Source organism: Peromyscus leucopus, chromosome 4 (assembly GCF_004664715.2).
Source record: "Peromyscus leucopus breed LL Stock chromosome 4, UCI_PerLeu_2.1, whole genome shotgun sequence".
Taxonomy (NCBI): Eukaryota; Metazoa; Chordata; class Mammalia; order Rodentia; family Cricetidae; genus Peromyscus; species Peromyscus leucopus.
In genome coordinates this window covers 53,661,420-53,683,693 of record NC_051066.1, presented here as the reverse complement: position 1 = coordinate 53,683,693, position 22,274 = coordinate 53,661,420, and the positions used below count along the sequence as shown (strand labels likewise).

The following is a 22,274-nucleotide window of genomic DNA, read 5'->3' as shown; positions in this document are numbered from 1 at the left end:
CAGAGTACTTCTTTACTTCTTGTTTTCTTAAAATCCAGAAATGTCAGGCACAATTCATCCTCAAAATGCAAGATTCCCTTAAGCTTCATAATTGACTTCAGTCATGGATTAAAACCTTGACAGAAACCAAGGGCAGATAACCATAGTCCCAGATAACCTAGAGACTGAGGCAGAGGGAACCCTGGAGCCTAGGAGCTAAGGTTGTGTCTGAGCAACACAATAAAAACTTCAAAGAAAATAAAAATTCAAGTCAGGTGGTGGTGGCACATGCCTTTAATCCCAGCACTCTGGGAGGCAGAGCCAGGCGGATCTCTGTGAGTTCGAAGCCAGCCTGGTCTACAGACAAGTACCAAAACTACACAGAGAAACCCTGTCTCGAAAAGAAAAAAAAAAAAAAAAAATTGAACATCTACATATAAATCAAGATATATGCCCTCAAAAAACTCATCCCACAAGTGTGTGGGGCCAGGATAAAGGACTCCAAGGCCGCGTTTTCAGGGAGATGGTGTACCTACCAAAGCTCCTGCTTCAAGTATGTATATGCTGAGTGGGCAGAATGCAAACTAAAAACATCCTGTTCTTAAAATAGTTACAAAGGAATCATTCACAAACTTGTCTACTTGGGTAAAGCAATAGAAAATGGAACTTCCTATTTTCCTACAACTTCAAAAGCTTATTTTAGTACTTTCATTATAAACCTGTCGCCATCATGGGGAAACACCTCCAGAAAAACTATCAGTAGACTACAGTCTGCAAGTTCGTATGGTTTAAAAGAAGAGAGACTGACCGCCTAATCAGTATGAAAACTTACTACATCACCGAATTTTTCCAAATTGAATATATGAAATACAAGTTACAAGAGGGCTGATTCCACTGAACAAAAGAATGATCTAATGACCATTTGCCATTTTAAATGACGAGCACTTTTAGAAGCAGTTAAATGAAATATATACTAATGTGTATAATCACTTTAAACTTAGGCAAAAGTACAGACTTATTTTAGTAAATATAAAATATTTGGCTACCATCCATCTAAACTAATAGGATATATAAGCTAAATATATGATTGATATATGTTCACCTTAGGCCTGAACACTCAAACAAAATAAAAACCAATAAAGAACACTAAAGGCATTTAATAAAGACTAGACAGTATATCTAATTCATTAATATCTATTAATGAATGTAAAAGATACAATGTATTAGATGATGAATTTGAATGTAAAAACCACATACTTATTAAATATGATTAACTTAAAAACACGAAGCCAATTTTTGGTAAAGTGCTGCTCATTCAAGCTCTGGGGATAAGACCATCACCCCAAAGTGACTTAAAAGAAAAACACATTACAGGGCAAACACTGATAATAGATATGACAGGCACCACCAAAAAATGCAAATTGTCCTTTAATTAAATAATGCCATTCTCAAGTGATATAGAACAGTCATCTTGACAGGATTACTTCTTTTGTATAAATATTTATAAATTAAAAATGTCTCTAGGTATGCCAAAGAGCTGCAGATCATACAGCAAATCTTACAACAGCAGCTTAATGCCTACTTTTTTAAAAAAAAAGCACTAAAATCCTCTTCCATTGAAAGCCATTTATTTCTCTGGTGTAAGTGAACAAGGTCACTGAGACATTTGCCTTGCTTAAAACAATGTAAATAACAACAATGCATATACATTTTAAGTTGGGGAGATCATAAAAGTTAGGACATAATCATCTTCTGATGCAGTAAGAAAATAAATAAATAAAAATTAAACACTGTAACCTGATGTCTGATATTGACAAATCAGTAGTGTCAACTTCACATATGAAGGACAGCAGAGTCTGATTCCTTTTTTAAATGTTCAATATGTCATGGCATTTGGGCTAAAGACCTTTAGAATATTAAGTGTTTGCTTTTTTGCTTAAAGGAATGTGATCCAATCACCATCAAGCTGCTATGGTAATTAATTTGAAGCTGGGGTGACGTGACCTTTTGGTCCATGGCACAAGTTACATCTATCACATTTCTGTCAAACAAACCTGGCGAGATTTCATGTTTATATACTACAATACACACTGACCAAGCCGTCAGTCCCTCACAGTTTTTTAGAAAAATATCTACATTTGTCCTTATGGATGTCAAAATGTTACACCATCATTTGTTTAAAAAAAAAAAAAAAGAAAAGATGCACATTCATACTGTGAAGTCATTAGGAAAATACTCTTGCAAGTAAACTATAGAAAGATAAAATACACTTCAAAAGTATGTGGGTTGTTTGTTTACAATATTCTATAAAGTGCAGAGAAATCCTAAGGAGGGGAAGCTACCCCAGAACAAGTTTAATACAGCAGCTTTTGCATAGCAACACTCAGAGGAGGTTGGATGTGTCCGTTTCCTCAAGAGAAGGATGGAAGAGGTTCTTCAGATTCAGATTGTGTCGTGGCCATGAGTCTGCTTTCTTCAGGAATGGTTGCTGAGGCCAAATCTCCATTAAGGGTGTTTCCTGAACAGTGAAGAGGTCCTGTGAAAAGTGATTGGCAAGTTAAACATCTAAGCACTGCTGACTCCAGGCTGACTCCAGATGTGAAAGAACATCTCGGGTCTGTTCAGAGAAACAAAATTCTACCAGTTTCCTAATAGCCTTTTGCTCATTTGACAGAGAAACTCGTTTTCCTACCATTGAGAGTTGTTAGGAGAAACTTCAGTGTCCCTGAGAGAAACGATGTCATTAGCAGAGGCAGGGATTTGTTTTGGACACTGTCAGAAGCAAGGTTGGCACATACATGCCATCAACCAAGCTACTGCTTTTTCAGCCTGATGGTCTTATGCTGTTAGTAACTTCCTATAAACAAAGACCCAAAAAACATTATGTGATTTTTCCAAGATCACACTTTAGTCGCAGAACGGAGCCTTTCTGAGCAAAGCTAGCAAGACTTCTTATGTGGGAAGTTCTCCTTTCCACATGGCTCACAGCTGCCAGTGAAGCTAAGCCTAGTAGCATCCCAATCCAGAGCAGTTATACTTCCACAGGCTACTTGAATTTACCAAGGCTCCCCTACCCCTTGGTTTTCTTTTATTGTATTTATTTATTTACTTACTTTCTTAGGCTTCCTGCTTTGAAACAACAACGTCTCAGTCTACAGCCTAGGGTAGGGTGGCCTAGAACTCAGGATACACCCCCAACCAACCTCAAACTCACAACAATCCACCTCCCAAGAGCCACCACACCTGGTATTGTTTTACTTTTCTGAACTTCAAAAGCAAATTTTCAAAACCAAAAGCACCTTACAAGAAGAGTATTGTCAGGTAACAAGTTTTGGCTGGACCAGAGTGGGAGCTCAGTGGCAGACAACACTCAGGAGGCCCTGGGTTCAGAATAAATCAGGCATGGTGTGCTTCAGTCTGTGATCCCAGCAGTCAGGAGGCAGAAGCAGGAAGATCAGGAATTCAGTCAACCTCCAGTGCACAGAGTTCAATTCAAGACCAACCTGGGCTACACGATACTGTCTCAAATAATTTGCCAACTAATGATTGCAATATGCCTAATACTAATAAACTAATATAATACACTAATATGTAAAATACACTAATTCTCTGATTTGTCAACTAAACCATTAAACAGAAAGAAATTTAAGGATGACACTTTTCACCTTGCCAATTCAGAGACTTTATGGCAAACTGAGACATATGTATAAATGTGTGAATGTATGTGTGACATGTTTGAAATAGTCCTAACAACTAAGTTAGTGAATGTCTTTGCCTACTAAATACCTGAAAATAAGTCAGGTATGGTAATGCATGCCTGTAATCTCAACACTGGGGAGGTAGGAGAAGGAACACCAAAAGTTCAAGATTAGCGTAGTCTACAGCACAGGTTCCAAGCCAGCCAGAGTTATACAGAAAACAAACATAGGCTAAGGAGATCTCGGCCTGCAGATAAACCGCTTGCTTCCTAAGTAAGAAGAACCAGCCGGCTACTGAGATTAGCCCTATTTGCTAGCTCTGGGTTTGATTAGAGGCCCTGCCTCAAAAAGAAAGTGAAAGACAAGCAAGGTAGCACACACCTTTAATCCCAGCAGGGAGGCAGAGGCAGGTGGATCTCTAGGCGTTGGAAGCCAGCCTGGTCTACAGAGCAAGTTCAAGACAGCCAGGGCTACACAGAGAAACCCTGTCTCAAAACATGTCCCTTCTCCCAAAAAAGAAAGCAAGCAAAGAGTAATGTAAGATTACCAACTCAACCATGCCCTGCCCTGCCTCACACATGTAAATCCACACATGCTTCACACGGCGAATAATTTCAAAGAAGAAAAAGTAAATTTTAAAAAATGCATTTGAAAGTGGCCAACGGCTGTGTTTGGAATCAGCTGCATTGGCAGCAAGACCACATCCTCCTCCAACAGAGCCTGCCTAAGAGTCTAGGTAGGTAAGGAAAAGCTACCACCGCTGGCTCATCTCACTCTATGACCTGGCTGTCTGGAGACACAAACCACCATGAATGGTGCCATTTCGGCAGGGAAATCAGATCCACATCCCAGTGAACTCTCCCACACGCTCCATGGGAGGTAAGGACTCTAACAGGTGACAGTCTATTCACTGAGATGTCAGCCTAAGATGACATCTGTGTTCCCTGGAAACCACGGTCCTTGCAATCAAATGAGTTACACTCTGACACACTGTGAAAGACCCTGCTCCTTAGAGAAAAGCACAAATCTTAACAGAAATCCCTAGACTCTCCTGAAATGACAGTCAGCTGCCTCTGAAACAAGGGAGGAAGGTACAGGCATCAGTGTTGTCAAAACCACACAAGATTACTTTCTTTAGCCATTTTAAGGCAGATAAGTAATTTAGCATAGCTGATTTCCTGATTTTTTACCTTTATTTCCTCTAGAATTCCACCTACAAGTAATGATTTTTCTGTAATACTTTAAAATGGAAACGTAGTGGTGATAAAGACATAGTCAATAAAAATGTCTCCAAGATAAAATATCTACCAATGATCTCCAGCACCTCTTAACAGAATAACAAAGCTATTGGGGAGAGAATGCATGAGCAGCTGTGGGCTGTTGGGGGTTCACTTCTCTCTGAGGAATTCACTGAAGAGCAAAGTATATATAGTATTCCAATGACAGTGTATTTCAGTCCCAGAAACTACAAGAACCTGGGGCAGTTGTGCTGAAGTGGCCGAGGAGACAGAAACTGTGGAACTCACTCTCTGGGTCTTCAGGGGGCACGTCATTACAGGAGTCTGTGTCCGAGTAGGTTCTGTGGCGTCGCTGAGGTCGGTGAAGGGCGGAGGCCGCTTCTTTGATGGAGCAGCTGCTCCTGCACGTTAAATAAAAAGGTTTAAGCTGTGGGCATTGAACAATGAAAAGACCCTTTCTTGACTGCGATTTTTAAATGGCTTCTCTTTAAGGCCAAGCATGGTGCTCACCTACAATCCTAGCACTCTGGAGGCAGAGGCAGGAGGATCTCTGTGAGTTTGAGATCAGCCTGGTCTACAGAGCGAATTCCACCACAGTCCAGGCTACACAGAGAAACCCTGTCTTGAAAAACCAAGCGAGAAACTCTTCTGACGCTGAATCTCTTATGGTAGTTAGCAACATGCTACTCACTCAGGAGAGAAGTGTGCAGGCAACTGGGTCTGCCTGGAAGGCAGGCAGCAACTCAGAGGCCATGTTCTAAATGAGAGAGGAGTCCGAAGACATGCTTCTAGGACGAGGGGCCAGTGAGGCCATTGACAGAAGTTGTTTGCAAATGTCTGAGAATCGTCACAGGCTACACAAGTGCCCATGTCTAATGTCAACCTTTACTGACGACAGAGCAGACTGGACGGGGATGCCAAGCGTTTAGAAATGTTCAGATGTAAACTCACTGACAGCAGAGACAGAAGGTAAAAATGGTGAAATGGAGGCTGGAAAACAATTCTCATGGCTATGGAGCCTAGTGGGTATGCTACAAAGCCCTGAGTCTGAACCCCAGCCCTGCATTAACCAGGCCTGCTGGCTCACACCTTCCTCCATGCACTGAGGGGGTCAAGGCAAAAGGATTAGGATGAGGCATGCTGGACTATGTCCAGTTTTGAGGCCAGCCTGTGCTACAAAAGGCCCTGTCACCAAAACAAGTGTTTTTAAAAAATCAGTCTAGGAGCTGAAGAGATAGCTCAGCAGTTAAGAGTACTGGCTCCGGCCAGGCGGTGGTGGCGCACGCCTTTAATCCCAGCACTCAGGAGGCAGCGCCAGGCGGATCTCTGTGAGTTCGAGGCTAGCCTGGTCTACACAGTGAGATCCAGGACAGGCACCAAAACTACACAGAGAAACCCTGTCTCGAAAACACACACACACACAAAAAAAAAAAAAAAAAGATTACTGGCTCCAACACCTTCCAGTCTAAACATGCAAACCCAAAAGCAGATCACTACCACCTAACAGCACCTCGGCTTCTGCTTTACGATAGACAGCTCAACATCACTGTACAACCATGAGACATCAAAGAAAAATATTACTTAGCCTTTTCAAACCTATTGTCCAAGGAACAAAGGATAAAATACAGCTTAGAAACCTTGCCTTTCTATCACCAAAATAAATGTCTGCTGCCAAATGACTGAGCTCCACTGCTCTGTAAAGTTCAGCTGTTAAAATGCTCTCGGCCCCGACAGAGCTGGGGATATATAAATTACTGGTTTCCTCTGAGCAGATCAGTTCAACAAGGATTATGTAATTACCAGAGGAAAAGGCTCAGTACTTAATAGAATAGAGAGAGATGCTGAAGAAAATTAATTTCCTCACTTTCCAAAGAACAAGAGGACAAGCCTAGGCACCGAGAAGAGCATGCTAGTGACGTACAGGGCGCCAGGAGCTCGGACACTGGCAGGGCCCACCTGGAAGGGGAATGTTTTACAGTATTGATATGAATATGGCTTTCTCTCTTTGAGTGAGTTCTTTCTCAGTGACAGCCCAGTATGAACACATGGTACTATAAAGAGCTGAGATAAAATGTCCTCAGTTGTGAACACTCAAATACAAATTTCTCTCTAGCCACTTGATTTATTTCATTAATTTTTTTTTTTTTTTTTTTTTTTTAAGCAAAATGTATTGCTTGGTGGCAAGCACACTTGCCCACTGAGCCTTCTCACTGGCTCACACTTGTGGACGAATTTCTGGACAGATTTCAAAAACCTAAGAAGCCCCAACAACAGGCATGGCACCAGCTTTTGCGTTAATCCAGACATGTAAGTTTCCTTTCCTCGGCCCTTTCTGAACTCAGCCCCTGACACATGAACTAATAAGCAATACACAGAAAGCTGTTGTGAGGACCCAAACCAAACAGGCCTACTCCACAGAGCTGGCGTCCACAATGGCTGGCGTGGGCCTGAAGAACTCCCCAAGGAAGCATCATCCAGACAGAATTTAGTCAGAAGAAATGGTGAGTCTACCTCTCTGAACTGCAGGAACCAGGGTGGCTGGCGGAACGCTTCATCTAGAAATGGAAAAAAGAAAAGACCTTAGCTCAATGTTTAGTCAAAGAGAATAATGCACCTCCAATTTATTATCATAATTAACACAAACTGATTCAGAGAAACAGATGCCTGGACAAGACATTTATCTCTTACAGACTCAAGTAACAACCGAAACACAACGTCAAACTTTCTAACAACTATTGACTGAAAATTTCTCAACACATACCGAAAAAAATACTAAACTTCTAATTATTTATGTGTGTGTTACTTAATGATAAAGCATAAAGAACAGTATATACATAACTAATCTAAGTCATTTTTAATAATAAAAAGGAGTATCTAGCAAACCAGAAAACACTCTTAACAAATGTCCTTTTCTCCATGTTCTAAAGAGCAGGAGTAGAATGTGGCCATAAAGCTTCTCTCTGCCCCTCCTACTCAGGCAGCTTCCTGTGAGTGCAGCTTTCACGGAGGGCAACAGTGAGGTGGTATTGTGTTCCCCGAAATATTGTGCACCCTAATAAACTTATCTGGAGTCAGAGACAGAACAGCCACAATATTAAACATAGAAGTTAGGCAGTGGTAGAACACGCCTTTAATCCTAGCATTCCAGAGGCAGAAATCCATGTGTTCAAGGATACAGCCAAGCATGGTGACTCATGCCTTTAATCCCAGGGAGTGATGGCAGACAGCAGAAAGGTATATAAGGCGTGAGGACCGGAAACTAGAAGCATTTGGCTGGTTAAGCTTTTAGGTTTTGAGCAGCTCAGTTCAGCTGAGAGCCATTTGGTTCGAAATGAGGACACAGAGGCTTCCAGTCTGAGGAAACAAGATCAGCTGAGAAGTTGGCCAGGTGAGGTTAGCTGTGGCTTGTTCTGTCTCTCTGATCTTCCAGTGTTTACCCCACTAACTGGCCTCAGGTTTGATTTTATTAATAACACCTTCTAAGATTCCTGCTACACAACAGTAGTAAGTCTAGTCTCTAAAGAACTCAGAAAAACCCTAAACCTCAAATAGGTTTCTAAAGCAGTTAGTTATTTAAGCAACCAACAGGCTGAGGATGTAAGCTCAGGGAGCGTTTGCCCACCATACACAGGCAAGACCAAGCCTTGGAACTACGAAAGAAGAAATGACATGATGTTAAAAGGAAAAAACAGAATGTATAATAAATATGGTAACACAAAACATAATCTAGAAGATCCAACTTGTCCACCAAAAACTAGAGGGCAGCCCAAGGAAAACGGTTATTTCAGCTTAACGAGGTGACAGAGACGCTGTCCATACTAAAGTTTTAGCATGCTTTATATACATGGGCCCACATCTACCATGCTGTATAAATGCCTTCTGAATGTGCACGTTCAGCTGCCAGCAGACGGGAGTCCAGCTGAAGTAGTAACATGTATTTCTAGTCCAAAGGCTACAGGATGGGTATGAAGATGCAGCTCGACACTAACATGCTCTTTCACAGTAACTTCCCTTAGAACTGTTCACCCTCTGAGGGACTGGGGAGACGGCTCAGCGTTCGGCAGCTTGTGTGAATGCTGCTCACAGACAGGACCCAAATTTGCTTCCCAGAACCCACACCAAGTAGCTCACAACCACCTGTAACCCAGTTCCCAAGGGATCTGACACCCCACTTCTGGCCCCTACAATATGCTCAGCATGAAAGAGGTGCTGAGAAATCCTAGCAAAGGATCCTTGCTAGGTTGAGACAGAAAAACCTCCTTCACTGAATCAATGGACATCTCCCTAGTACATCTGACTAAAATCCTTACTTTACGGACTCTATCAGTCCAACGTTCATCGATGAAGACAGTCTTAAATAAATAACCGTAGGCCCTGCCCTTACTCCCTCTGCACAGCTGAACTGCCTGGGGTGGGTGGGAGAACACAGGAGTGAGCCGGGCCCTCTGCTCACCAGGCTCATCCAGGAATGGTGAAAACAGCCAGGTGCGTGCCTCCTCCTACCAACAGGCTCCTGAGCATACTTGAAGGAAAATCACGCCATGCTCGCAAACCTTATCTCAGCAGAGGCTCCTCACGGCATGCCAGAGCAGACTTAAGAGCAGGAAAAGCACAGGGAGTTCACCACCTCCAGCAAAGAGGTCTTGGTGTGCAGAGTAATCAAGAAGCTAACATTAAGCACCTCCCACGAAATGGCTCAGATCCTTCACAATGACCTCCGGACACAGAAGACATTCCACAGGTGAAGAACCAGAGCAGTGAAGTAACTTGCCTACTCAGAATTCAAATACAGATGCTGGCTGCAGGACAGTTCCCACTGGACATTAACAGCACCCCTTGAGAGTCAAACATCACTCTATTACAAAGCTTTTATCAAGCACACAGGTGTGCCTCTCCTGCAACACAGACGCACTACATATAACGCCTTCTGGACACACAGGCAGGGCAGGCCATTCTCAGGCCCTTCCACGTGGAGAGACCAAGGCGTTACTGCATGTGCTGAGCTCCGCAGCTGAGAGGATCCGTTACCAGCGCAGACAAAAGCAATTCAATCTGGGGACTACACCCTCCCCACTTCCCACTTCCACTCTTACAAGAAAAAGAAGAAGAGGAGAGGCTGAGACTGTGGCTTGTCAGTAAAGTGCCTGCCTCTAAAGATTTGAGTTCAGATCATCAGCATCTGCAACCTCACACAGAGGAGAAGGCGTGGTGGTGTGCATCTGCAACCTCACACAGGAAAGGAGAGGTCATGGTGGTGTGCATCTGCAACCTCACACAGGGAAGGAGACAGGCATGGTGGTGTGCATCTGCAACCTCACACAGGGAAGGAGACAGGCATGGTGGTGTGCATCTGCAACCTCACACAGGGAAGAGGTCATGGTAGTGTGCATCTGCAACCTCACACAAGGAAGGAGACAGGCATGGTGGTGTGCATAGAAAGAGAGCAACAGAACACACCTGACAATGAACTCCAATCTACATGCACAAGCACACACACACCACACACACACAACACAAACACACACAATACACTCACACCACAAAACAATTCATTTTAATTTAATGTAAATATATTTATATTCCTAGAAGAAAAACAAGAAGTCCCAACCATCTGAACAGGAGAAGGCGACACAGGAGAAACCAAGGGATCCGGATGAGGCAGTTGAAACATCTCAGGTTTAAACTTGGCATTCGCTATCTTCACACATTCCTCAAGGGTTGTGATGAATGTATTACAGGTGGCACTAAGCAAGGAAGAGGCTTCATTCATGTTCTGGAAAAAGCACAAGTAAAGACTGAGCAGACTCATACTCAACCATGAAATCAGGCACATCCTGAGAATCAAGTGAAAAATTTAAATTGAATTTAAATTTAAAGACCTTATCACTACGAGAAAAAACAAACCAGAAGTTATCCACGGTACTCATGCAACTGGCCCAGAGAATAGAGGCCAGAACACTTCTCCCTAAGCCTCATCTCAAACTACTGAGGGGCTGCAGAGACAAGCCCTGACTCCCTGGAGACTCAGCTGCTTGGATGCTTGCCCCTAGCACAGAGACAGATTTCAGACAGCCCTGTGGAGGCCAGAGCAGGAAGCTCTGAACAGCTGCATGGAACTCTGTGATGACGTTTCCGTCATCCTATGGCGTGGCGAAGGATACCCCCAGGGCGGTACGTGGTGCAGTCTGATCCCAAGCAAACGGGACCCCTTTGTGGTACCTCTACACTGGGAGATGAATGACTCTCGTCGTGGTGAACAAATTCCTGGATTGTATGAACCTGCTGCATTAGGAGGTCACAGTAGAGGCGAAGTTCAGACATTTTGGTTTTCAGAGATTCACTGGTCTCACTTATTTCTAAAAGAAACACGTATAAATATCCAATTACATCATTTTCATATTCTTTGCTACTACAATAAAACAACCGTTTTAGAAGCAGACAACAGACGCTAAGGAAACGGCTCAGTCGACAACATGTTTGATGCATAAACCTGAGGACCGAAGTTGATCTTTACAACCCACATACACACGCTGGACCCAGTGGTGGTCTGTAGCCCTAGCACTGGGAAGGTGAAGGCACCAGGACCCTGGGGGCTCACTGGCCAGCTAGTGTACCCCTATCCTTGAGCTCCAGGTTCAGCTGAAGATCCTGTTAGAAAAATAAGGTGGAGAACAGCCAAGGAGCACTTCCAAGATAAGCCTCTGGCCTCCACGTGTCCACGTGCTCACGCACACACGCACACACGCACACACGCACACAGGCAACAAACACAAACTGTGTTACAGCTTGAGATGAGAAATCTTTGAAACATCTATTAATTCTCTTCCTTTGGGTTCCATTTTCGCATTTAACTGTTCTTGGAATTTTTAATGCAGTGCTCACTTTTCTTCTCCTTAGTGACTCTGGACAAACTACGGATCCAGCCAGCATCTCAGCTGTTCATTGGCCATTATCATTTAGACACAAAAGCTGCGGAGGAAGGAAAACAGCGGCCACATAGCAGATGCTGGTCTTCAGAGGAGACTGAGCCAGGCCAGGGGCGCTGCTTCCTGGCAGAAAACACAGCAGAGCAGCACTCTGCACTGACCTAAACCAATTCTTGGGCAAATTTACGTGCATTCCTCTTCTTGGGGACAGAGGGTGTTGCACATGTGTGTGGTAGCATGCACACACAGGTGCACAGAGGTCAAGGCCAAAGGCTGACATCAGGTGCCTCTCCTCGACTGCTCTTTCACTATTAACGGAAGCAGGGTCTCTCACTCAGCCTGGAGCATCCCTTTCAGCCAGTCTAGCTAGCTGGCTTGCCTCTGCAGGCTCTAGCCACACACAGCAGGCAGCCGCACCCATCAGGAGGTAAGATTCTTTTTATGTGGATTCTGGGGTCTATACTCCAGCTCTCAAGCACTTCATTCAACTGAGCCACCTCTCCAGCCCATTCCATTAAGTGTGAGTGTGTGTGTGTGTGTGTGTGTGTGTGTGTGTGTGCACGCACTCGCACTCGCGTGCATTTATTCTTTTAAGTGAACAGTTCAGTGACATTAAGAACATTCAAATGCTGTGCAACCATGACCATTGTCCACCTAGATAAATTTTTATTTTTCCCGACAGAAACTCTGTACCCACTAAACACTAACCTATTCCTCCTCCAGGTAGGCACTAACCAATATTTTACTTTCTTTTTTTTTTTTCTTTCTACTTTCTTTTTTCTTTCTACTTTATCTACCTATTTAGACAGTCTCATTATGTAGCCACAACTAGCTTCAAACTCAAAATCCTCCTGCCTCAGAATCCTAACTGAGTGTGCATCAACCACTTGGGTCCATTCTCCTTTCTGTCTATAGAAATCTCATTATCCTATTATGTGAAATGAGTGCAATCAATGCTTCTCTTTTTTCGACAGGCTTATTTTACTCAGACATGTCATTAAAGTTATCGTGTAGCACGTGCCGGAATTCCCTTCCCTCTTAAGGATGAATCATATTCCACTGTACAGGCACCACATCTGTTTGTTTACTCAGGTATCTCTAGAAATTTGGAGTGAGCCTATCTTTTGGCTACTTCTTATCCTAATCTTAGCCACACTTTATCAATAATTTCTTTAATGTAGCTGAATAACATTATAAATTCTTGCATTTTCTATCACCTGTAATTCAGCAGTTTTCACTAAACTAACTTAATATTGTTTTTAATTTTGAAAAATTCCTTATATGCATCATACATGTATACAAACGCACAAGCTCAAGAGTCAGCCTCTGGAAGAGTGTCCCCCTTTTTAAGATGGGGTCTCTCACTGACCTGGAGCTCCAGAATTAAGCTGGGCTGGCTGTCCAGTGAGCCCCAGGATCCTCTGGTCTCTAGCTCATCAGGGCTGGGATTATAAGCACGTGCCACCCCGACTGGCTCTTTACATGAGTGCTGTGCGCTGAACTCAGGTCCTTGTCCTCCTGCTTTACCAATGGCCACTTAACCACAGTTTCCCACACCACTAAACTCCCTTGCAAACACTTTACTGGCCTCAGAATGTATCAGCTGACCGAAGCACTCGTTTACCAACTGATTCTCCTAAACTTAGACCTTCACGTTGTTTACACAGTTCTTACTACGGTGATCTACTGATGTCAGTCTTCTAAATTACTAATTTCCTTCTGGTTACTTACGGAGAGCGGACAGGCTCATTCATGCCTAGAAAGCCGTTAGTTATTACAGGAAACCCGTGAAAATCACCTTTCTCTTTCGCAGTCCTAGCATCAGTCAGACAGGCTTTGGAGCTCCCCAGGGCGACCAGCCACCTCTGTCTCTCGGCGGCATTTACTGCTTTCATATAGAAATGCTGCTCCCCTGGAATGATCAGTTCCATTCTTGTGTTGTCCGCTGGGTGGACTGTGATGACACAGAGAAGAAATACAGTTACAGACTCAAAGCATTTGGAGGGGTCACACCACGTAGTAGTGGGCGCTGCACAGACTTAAACCAGGACACACGACACAATCAGGGCCACTCTCTGAGAAGCCCCAGAGGCACCGTGGAAACCACCCTCTCCCTAACACCCAAGGTGGCCATGGTACCAAAGCAATGCCAGCATATGACAGTAAAACAGACGACTCACCTTTACTCACACTAGAGTTTCAACACTGCCATCTGAGCAAAGACAGTTAAAAAATGATGTTTCCAAAATATCACTTCCGAGAGAAGGGGCAGGTAGATGGGGGCCACACCAACAAGATCACTAAACCCAAATACAAAGCATTCCTCAGAGAAATTAAATACCAAGTTCAATACAGGGAAGTGGATTATAGCAGATCTTTAATTTTCATTTGTTTGGCATTTACTTGCTTATTAATCTGTCTGCCTGTGACAAGGTCTTACTATGAAGCTGAGGCTGCCTGGAACTCACTACAAAAACTAGGCTATCTCAAACTTTCTTCTAAGCTCTCCAGGCCAGCCTAGGCTACACACAGGGAGGGAGGAAGGGAGGGAAGAAGGGAGGGAGGAAAAGGGGGAGGGGGAGGAAGGGAGGAAGGGAGGAAGGAAGGAAGGAAGGAAGGAAGGAAGGAAGGAAGGAAGGAAGGAAGGAAGGAAGGAAGGGAGGAAGAAAATTTTCTTCCCTCCTTGACTTATCTTACTTACAATTACCAAAAAACATGCCAAAGTAGACTCTAGCCCTGGAAAATGTAGCTCACTGCATTAATCTCAAATAAGCAAACAGACAGGACAACAGGATGCCTCTGGGTATTTGGTGGCTTTGAGCAAGCCCTCATGCAGGACTGAAGTACTCAAGCTGTGACAGGACAGGAAAAAGGCCTGGAGGGGACTAAACATTAACTCCTCCGGTTTTGGGTCCCTTTCAGCAGCCCTGAAGAATTGAAATCTCCTCATTATCATTTTATCTGATTTCATTCTACCCACCTTCCTCCACACACCTCAACCACACATAATAAGTGTGTTTTCATATCTCCAGGAAAATCAGACCATGACCTACTACTCTATTAGTCCCCTTTTGGAAGAAAGGAAGCCATCTGTGTTACCCACAAACGCTCAGCTGTAGTCAGCAAGTCGCCAAGCTTTTAACTTCTACTCTGCACTTTATCAAGGCCCCACAGAGATGGCCTGCTTCATCTACAGAGCTCAGCTTCCACCTTTCCGAAATCTTTCCACGAGGGTGAAACAGAAAGTATCTAGACGCTGCAAGAAATGATCTATCAAGTCCAACAGGAAAAAGCATGAGAAGCTTCAATGCAGGAAACATTTAGAGGGGGGAGTATCAATAATGTTAATACTGTTAATACTGCTAAACGCTATCCTTGATTCCTTAAAAAGAGGATCTGAAAATATGAAGACGGTCAGCACACACTTATTTCCCTCATTTGACGCAGACTCTAGAACCCCATGGTTCCTCACCTTTAATCTCACAAACTGCCATCTTTATACTTCCTTTACTCCCTTTGCAGACATCATCCTGTGAGTCATAGTAGGACAGGATTCCATTATCCAGAACAAACCATCGAGGCTGCCAACCTGTGGAGGCCAGAAATCCAAACAGGTTAATAAATTATTTTTACCTCATAAAAAAACTGATTTCAGCCATGCCACATTAATTCTGGACTCTCAGAAACAGTCACACAGTGAAATTTTTAATGGCCAACACTTGCCCAAAATGTCCTGCGATCTTTGGCTAGATAAGAAAGGACTATTTTTGTTCTAACTCACAACCTCCTCTTTAACATCCCAAAAGATGCAGCCCCAACCACAGCTCCATCCAAGCACAGCGTAACTGCCCCTTTTCATGTAGGAGAACAGATCATAATGGAGAAATATCATTTCTTCTCCAAAATGTTTGGAAGTAGTAGTGTTTCAGATGTTGGATTTTGGATTTGCAAATGCATAATGAGAAATACGAAGAATGGGGTCCAATCTAAACATGAAGTTCATGCCACATCACCTACAAGTAATTTTATATAATAGTTTTGTTTCTGACTGTGCCCTAAGGAACGAAGTCAGGTGTGGCACGTTCCACTTGTGAGTGTCCCTTCAGCACTTACAAACCTTTGGGTTTGGGAGCATTTCAGATTAAAGCTGCTCATCTCGTAATGGGGAAAAAAAAAAAAAAAACAGAAAACAGAGGTTTTGCCTCAGTTCTGTTACCATTCTTGACAGCTAACCTAGAGTAAATATTTTCATCCCAATAAGTCTCCAAAATTCTTTCTTCAAAACAAGTGGCCTGAACAAGTGGACCAAGGCTCAAGCATGCAACGTAGCCTTCCTCCCCTGGCAGAAGACACCACCTTTAAGCAAATGCCCTTGAACAGCAGGAAAGCAAAAAGAAATTCCCATTTCTTACGCAGACGTGACAGCCTGTAGAAAGAGCAGATCCCCCCCCCCCATTCCCTTCTCTGATGCTAAGGCAGAAATGCTACTCACTTCAATCACTCAGCTCACTGACATTTCCTCAGCAGTTAAAGCATACACCCATCAGACTTGGCTCCAAGACAAAGTCTGTAACCAGGGGTGACGGCTTTGCTCTTCATGCCTCTTGAAAGCCAGACTCGTGTTCCCTGGAATCTTATCAAGCACGGTACTAATAGACAGCAGGTCATCGCCTGACAACACGGTGACCATGCTGGAAGCAGGGGGACTGTCCTTACTCCTTCTGTCACTATTAAGTCACAATACAGCGTCAGCGGTCTAAAGGAAACAGGCCACCATTAAACATGGCGACCAGAGGCTGCTGACCAATTAATTCATCAGTTCACCTTTTCCAGGATCAGACAGTACCAAGACAGAACACCTCCTTCTTATAAACTGACACAAGACATAAAACTTAGGGTTCACCGATACTTTTGAAATAACACTGTTGTGTTATGGTTACTGTTATCAAGTTGACAAAATCTTCCAGGTGGGCCTGAAGTGGGCTGTCTTGATTACATTAATTGAAGTGTGTAGACCCTTCTTAATTGTGTGCAGGATTATTCCTGGTCAGGGGAGAATGGATGATACAAAACGCAAACAGAGCTGTGCACTAGCATGGACTCATTGCTCTCTTCTGACTTCAGACACGACATAAGTCACTGCCTTTGCTTCTGTGACCTCCCAGTAAGACTGAATTATAGCCTTAAACTGTGAGTCAAACAGACCCTCTTTCTTAAGTTGCTTTTCTCAGTAAATTTTATCACAGCAGGAAGACACCGAGTTGGCACAAACAGGTTAAATTTTACCTTCTATACCTTGCTTAGGAAGACGAGGGATGTTACACCCACCTGTTCAGAAAGATAAAGCAAGCCAACTTCAGGCCCCAGGAAAATACAGTTGTGTAAACATTGCATTCCCTAGGGAGGGCTGCCAAAGGAGGAAAACTCTTTTGGTATTTGGACATTATCTTGTTCCTCACTGCATAACGATTCCCAGCGTACAACAGGTGCTTTTTAAAAGACAGATGCGTTTCTCAAGGTTAGAGCGATTGCTAGGCCGTTGACAGCTCACACTGCTCTTCTAGAGGATCCAAGTTCAGTTCCAGCACCCACATCAGGCTGCTCACAACCACCTGTGAATGCTTGAGGTGCACCCATGCATTCACTCACAGACACACACACACATAAATAAATACAAATAAACAAGAGAAGAGTAGAGTGGAAGTAATTTAAGTACAGTACTCATCAGGAAAGTCTAGAAAAATGTACAATAATGTAAAAGTAAAAAAGGCTGTGGGGACAGCATTGGCCGAGCCTATGCAAGAAAATACAATGAAAATAATTTTTTACTGTATGTCTACAATGACTTAAAGAATGAATTAATGACTATATTATTTTTCTAAGTACTAATTCACTGTGGCAAATTATAAAGAGGAGGTGGTGGAAAAACAGGCTTCCACCTCAGGTCCACCTAGGCCAGTAACGTAAGGTTTGGTTTTCGAAAAGCATTACTGTGCATTATTGCATTATTATGATGCAACAGTTCCTGGAAGCAAACTGTGAGCAAAAACGATCCATTTAGAATTTGCAGGAACGGAGAAAGTCAGGTGGTTGAGTGTATTCACCTAATCAAGCCTGTTAATTATCTCTACCCACCTTTTCGAAGAAATACTCAATCTAACTCTCCCTAACTGGTTCACACTTTCATAGTACAGTGAAAAGGATTGGTAGGTTATTTCCTGTTTCAATTTCTACTTTAACAAGCAGTTTCCTCAAACTACTAAATGTTACGGAAACACATGCTAGCCAAGAAAAGTCAGAACGAACACTGTCATTACACTGAAGTCCTTAAAGACCAGCCAGGGTGAACAGCTGCTCATCCTTCCAACCCGAGAGATACTAAAATAAACAAACACACTGCAGGGCCAACTTTACATCTTTTAAACGGAATTATTCCAAACCAAAGATTTCACATCAGCCAACTCTACAATGCTTACTAGAAGTTAAGCTAAAATGCACCCTAAAAACTAAAACCCCAGCATGTGCTGGCACCCAGGCCGAGAGAGGAGGACACCTCCCACAAGAACACATTTCACCCCAAGTGAAATTTCCCCTTCAATTAGGACTCGTGGCAGTAACTGCCCATTGCTTTGGGCCAAGCAGAAAAGACTCCTCTGGCATTACCTCCAAAGACAGAGTGCTCAAAAGTATTTGCACCTCCAAGCTTAGAGAGGCTGTGGGACTCTGTGTTAACATGCCTCAACCAGCAATCTGTGCTCACAACTGCCCAAATGAAAACTCTTAGAAAAACTATCTGCCTAATGTCTTACTGGTTCCAGTTAAAAACGTGTCCATTACATGGTTATTTGGCTTTTTCGTTTGAGCAGAAACCATCAGCGTATTACAAATATTAAGCCGCTCTAGCCAGATACGCCTACGCATTTAGCCCTTACAGGGTTTAACCTGCAGATTCCCACAAGATAGGCAGACACGAGTTCAGTGCATCACAGAACGATGACGGGGCTCAATATCTGGCGCAGAATAAGTGGGCAGCAAGTCAAAGACTGCTCCTCGGGACTAAGAATTTGAGTACTGCCCAAATTTCCCTTACCGATGCCAGTCCTACTCTAGTTTGGTGAGATCATGAGATTCAGAAGTTGGAAGGTATCTCTGGGACAAAATAGCTAACCACCCAGGCCTTGGCCAATCGGGATCCTGAAAGAATACCACACTTGCCTTTAAGTATTGGTTATAGCAGAGATCACAGGATTTGGGTTTAAGGTGTTTTTAAGAAAAGGCTACACTTCCAATATCACAGGCAGGGGCAGTTTCCAGCGGCTGATCACATTCCTCTACAAACAGATTTCTTCTAACTACCTCAACCAGTGAAACTTGCCTGCTCCTTCTGTGTGGCATTTCCAATTATTCCTCACAATGACCCGCATTCCCATGGTGTTGAAATGCGCTTTCCTCCACTACGTCTCACAATTACCCGGATTCCCAAACCTCACTTGAAAACCAACCCCTAAAAACATTCTAAGAATAGCTTCCCAAACCACACCTGATGAGCTCAGACAACATCAACAAGTGGACTTTCAAACCAGTGGTAAGAAAACGTAAAGGAATATAGAGAACATATCTTTAAATGAAATGATGTGATACACACACACATCAATTCACAAAATGCGAAAGCAGAGATTGTAACGGCACACTTAGGGTGAAGAGGGACTCTGTTCCTGAGCTGAGGCACAAGTGATGCCATGCAGGTGTCTGGTGCGTGTCCCATCCGCGGGATGGTGAGCAGTCTCGAACTCCCCGTCGGAGCGGCCCGGAATGGGCCCCAACAAGGGGCAGAGAGTGGGGAGGGTCGGGAGTGGACCTGAGTGCCGAGGCTCGAGAGGAGGCGAGCGAGGACCCGGTGGCCCACAGCCCCGCGCCGCCCGCCGGGTACCTGTGAGATAGTTGGTCCACTTGTACAGAACCCCCTCCATGCTTCAGAGCCCGGCGCCGCGCATCCTCCTGGCCCGGCGCCGGCCGCGCTGCTGCGGAGGCGCGGGCCCGCAGCCCTCCGCCCCGACCCGGGGGCCCTCAGAGGCCCGGCCGGCGGGCGCCGCGTGCTGCTCGGAGGCCGCGAGGCGCGGACATCCCCAGCGGGAAGGGCGCGGCGACCCCCGGGGCGACCCCAGCGCCCGCCGCCCTCCCGCTCCGCCGCCGCTCCACGAGCCCCGGCGCTGCCCTCCTGCGCGCCCGCCTTCCTTCCCCCCGGGCTCCCGGTTTGTTTTCATTGACCCCGACGTCGCTTTCACTTCCTGGATGAAAGGGGCCGGCTCGGCCCGCGAAACCCCTCCCCGGCGGCGGGGCTCCGGGACGGCCGCGTGCCCGAGGCTGCGCCGCGCGCCCTCGTGGGGCGGCTCGGCGCTCCCCGGCTCCCCGGGTCCTCGGCTCCCCGGCATCCGGACCCTCGGCGCACAAACTCCCGGGTCATCCTGCCCTGGGCGGCGGCCTAGCCTCGCCTCTTTCTGATCTTTTTTAATAAAATCAAGAGCTGCTCATCCCACCCCCAGCCCCAAGCCCCGCTTCCAGTGATCATACCCAGGGAAAGTAAGAAGTTAGGGAAAGCAGGCAGCAGTGGCAAGGGCCTGTAATCCCAGCTCTGTAGAGAAAATGACAAAAGGCCAGCCTGGGCTACAGCGTGAGACCCTTTCTAATAAGAAGGAAGGGAAAGAGGGATACAGAAGTAGTGCGCAGGCTGGTGAGGTCCTTCAACGAGGTCTTCATACCAAACACGGAACTAGGGTTGGCGAGGGTGGCAAGTTTCCAGGTAAAGCGCTTGCCTGGGAAGCTTGATGACCTGAAGTGCCATTCTGGGGACCCACATAGTGATAGGAGAGAACCCTCTTCTGTAAATTGTCCTTTGACCTCTTCACGTGGGCCATGTCGCACGCACACACACATCCGCGCGTGCACACACACACATGCACAAACACATAAATTTTCTCTTAATGTCTTTCATGCTGTATGTTGAAATGTACACCTTTAATACCAGCATTCAGGAAGTAGAAGCAGTCCGATCTCTATGAGTTCCAGGCCAGCCTGGTCTACATAGTGAATTCCAGGCCAGTCAAAGATAACATAGTGAAACCCTGTCACAAAAAAAGGAAAGAAAAGAAATGTTAAGATGGAACCAAGCTTTGTATTTTTGTTTTGTTTTTAAGTAAAGGCTTGCCCTTAGATTTGTTTTTAATGTGAAATTTTTTAATTAAAAAAGTCTCACTTGAAAGAGAGCAACACTTTTACCCACTTGACAGTAATGTTCAGATTTAGAAAGTTTTGCAAATTCCAAACAATCAGATAAAGCAGGCTCACTATTGAGGTAGGGAAATGCCTGACTTCCCCCTCTGAGAAGGCTGACTAAATGGGATAATCTAGATATCCCCTTGACGAATTGATGGGTAGATGGATATCCAACAAATCGCATATAGTTCATTAACGATAGTCTAAGCGTAGCAGGTATTGTAAAATCCAACTTTTGTGTTGTTTGAAAGGTTTTCATACTAAAAGGAGAAGCGGATGTATCAATAGACTCGGCCAATCTCCCCTGCCTATTAGCCGTGAGATTGGAACAAAATGCTCAGTAGTCAATTTCCTGTCTGATGTGACCGAATTCTCATAGAAAAAAAAAGCTTTTCTCGCTCTGCTGGAAGTTTCAGGTCAAGGGCGGCCCCCTAAGAGATGGGAGACTGAAACACAAGCTAGCTTCTGCCATGCCAGGCTTGGGCTGTTGGAGACCCTCCACTGTGTCCTGAGGCATGTGACAGATGCATGAAATGACCCTGGAGTCCTTTTATGCATGACCGCGACCCCCATAAGCCCTTCGAGGGCTTCCCCAAAAGTATCCAAAGAACAGCAGCGACCCTATTTGTCACTTTCTTCCAAGAACGCCTGCCACCACTGTGCCTGCCAAACCCATCGGGGCCTGAGAAGCCTCCTGCGTCTAGAAATAATAGCCATATTGCTACTAGAATATCCCACCGTGAACTGTTTGCATTTTGTATCGATTTCTTGGCCCATCTTTTTAATATTTTTAAAAATACTGTTTTAGGACCTACATCTATGTAATTTTTTTCTATGACCAAATGGTTCAACTTGTCATTTAAAAATTAAAAAACAAAAACAAACAAACAAAAAAAACCCAAGCCATTAGGCCCAACAATCAGTCGGCAGAGGCAGTGATTGGGAGGCAAGATCAGGACACCAAGCAGAGGCCACAGAATTTTGCAATATCTCCCAAGTGCCTGGAAATGACCACCATGATGCCAGTCTTATTTCAGGAATCGCAGGCCTGACTATGAAGGTGGAAGACACCGGTAGTATAAATGAAGGCTTAGCGGGGAGAAGCGGCGGGGTGTGCGATTCTCTTCTAAACCCAAGACACACTCCTGGCGGGCAGCGGG

The 22,274-nt window shown here is 44.6% G+C and overlaps 1 protein-coding gene across 1 annotated transcript; it reads right to left on the bottom strand.

The window, feature by feature from the left end:
* Positions 1-1,390: 1,390 nt before the first annotated feature.
* On the bottom strand, positions 1,391-20,089 carry Plekha3 (pleckstrin homology domain containing A3). The gene is made up of 8 exons (XM_028880591.2): positions 19,772-20,089; positions 15,314-15,430; positions 13,640-13,795; positions 11,135-11,271; positions 10,524-10,688; positions 7,427-7,470; positions 5,204-5,316; positions 1,391-2,515 (listed from the first exon to the last, which is right to left on the bottom strand). Exons 1-8 carry the CDS (start codon positions 19,809-19,811, stop codon positions 2,391-2,393), a joined length of 897 nt encoding a protein of 298 aa, XP_028736424.1. The 5' UTR covers positions 19,812-20,089; the 3' UTR covers positions 1,391-2,390.
* Positions 20,090-22,274: the final 2,185 nt, after the last annotated feature.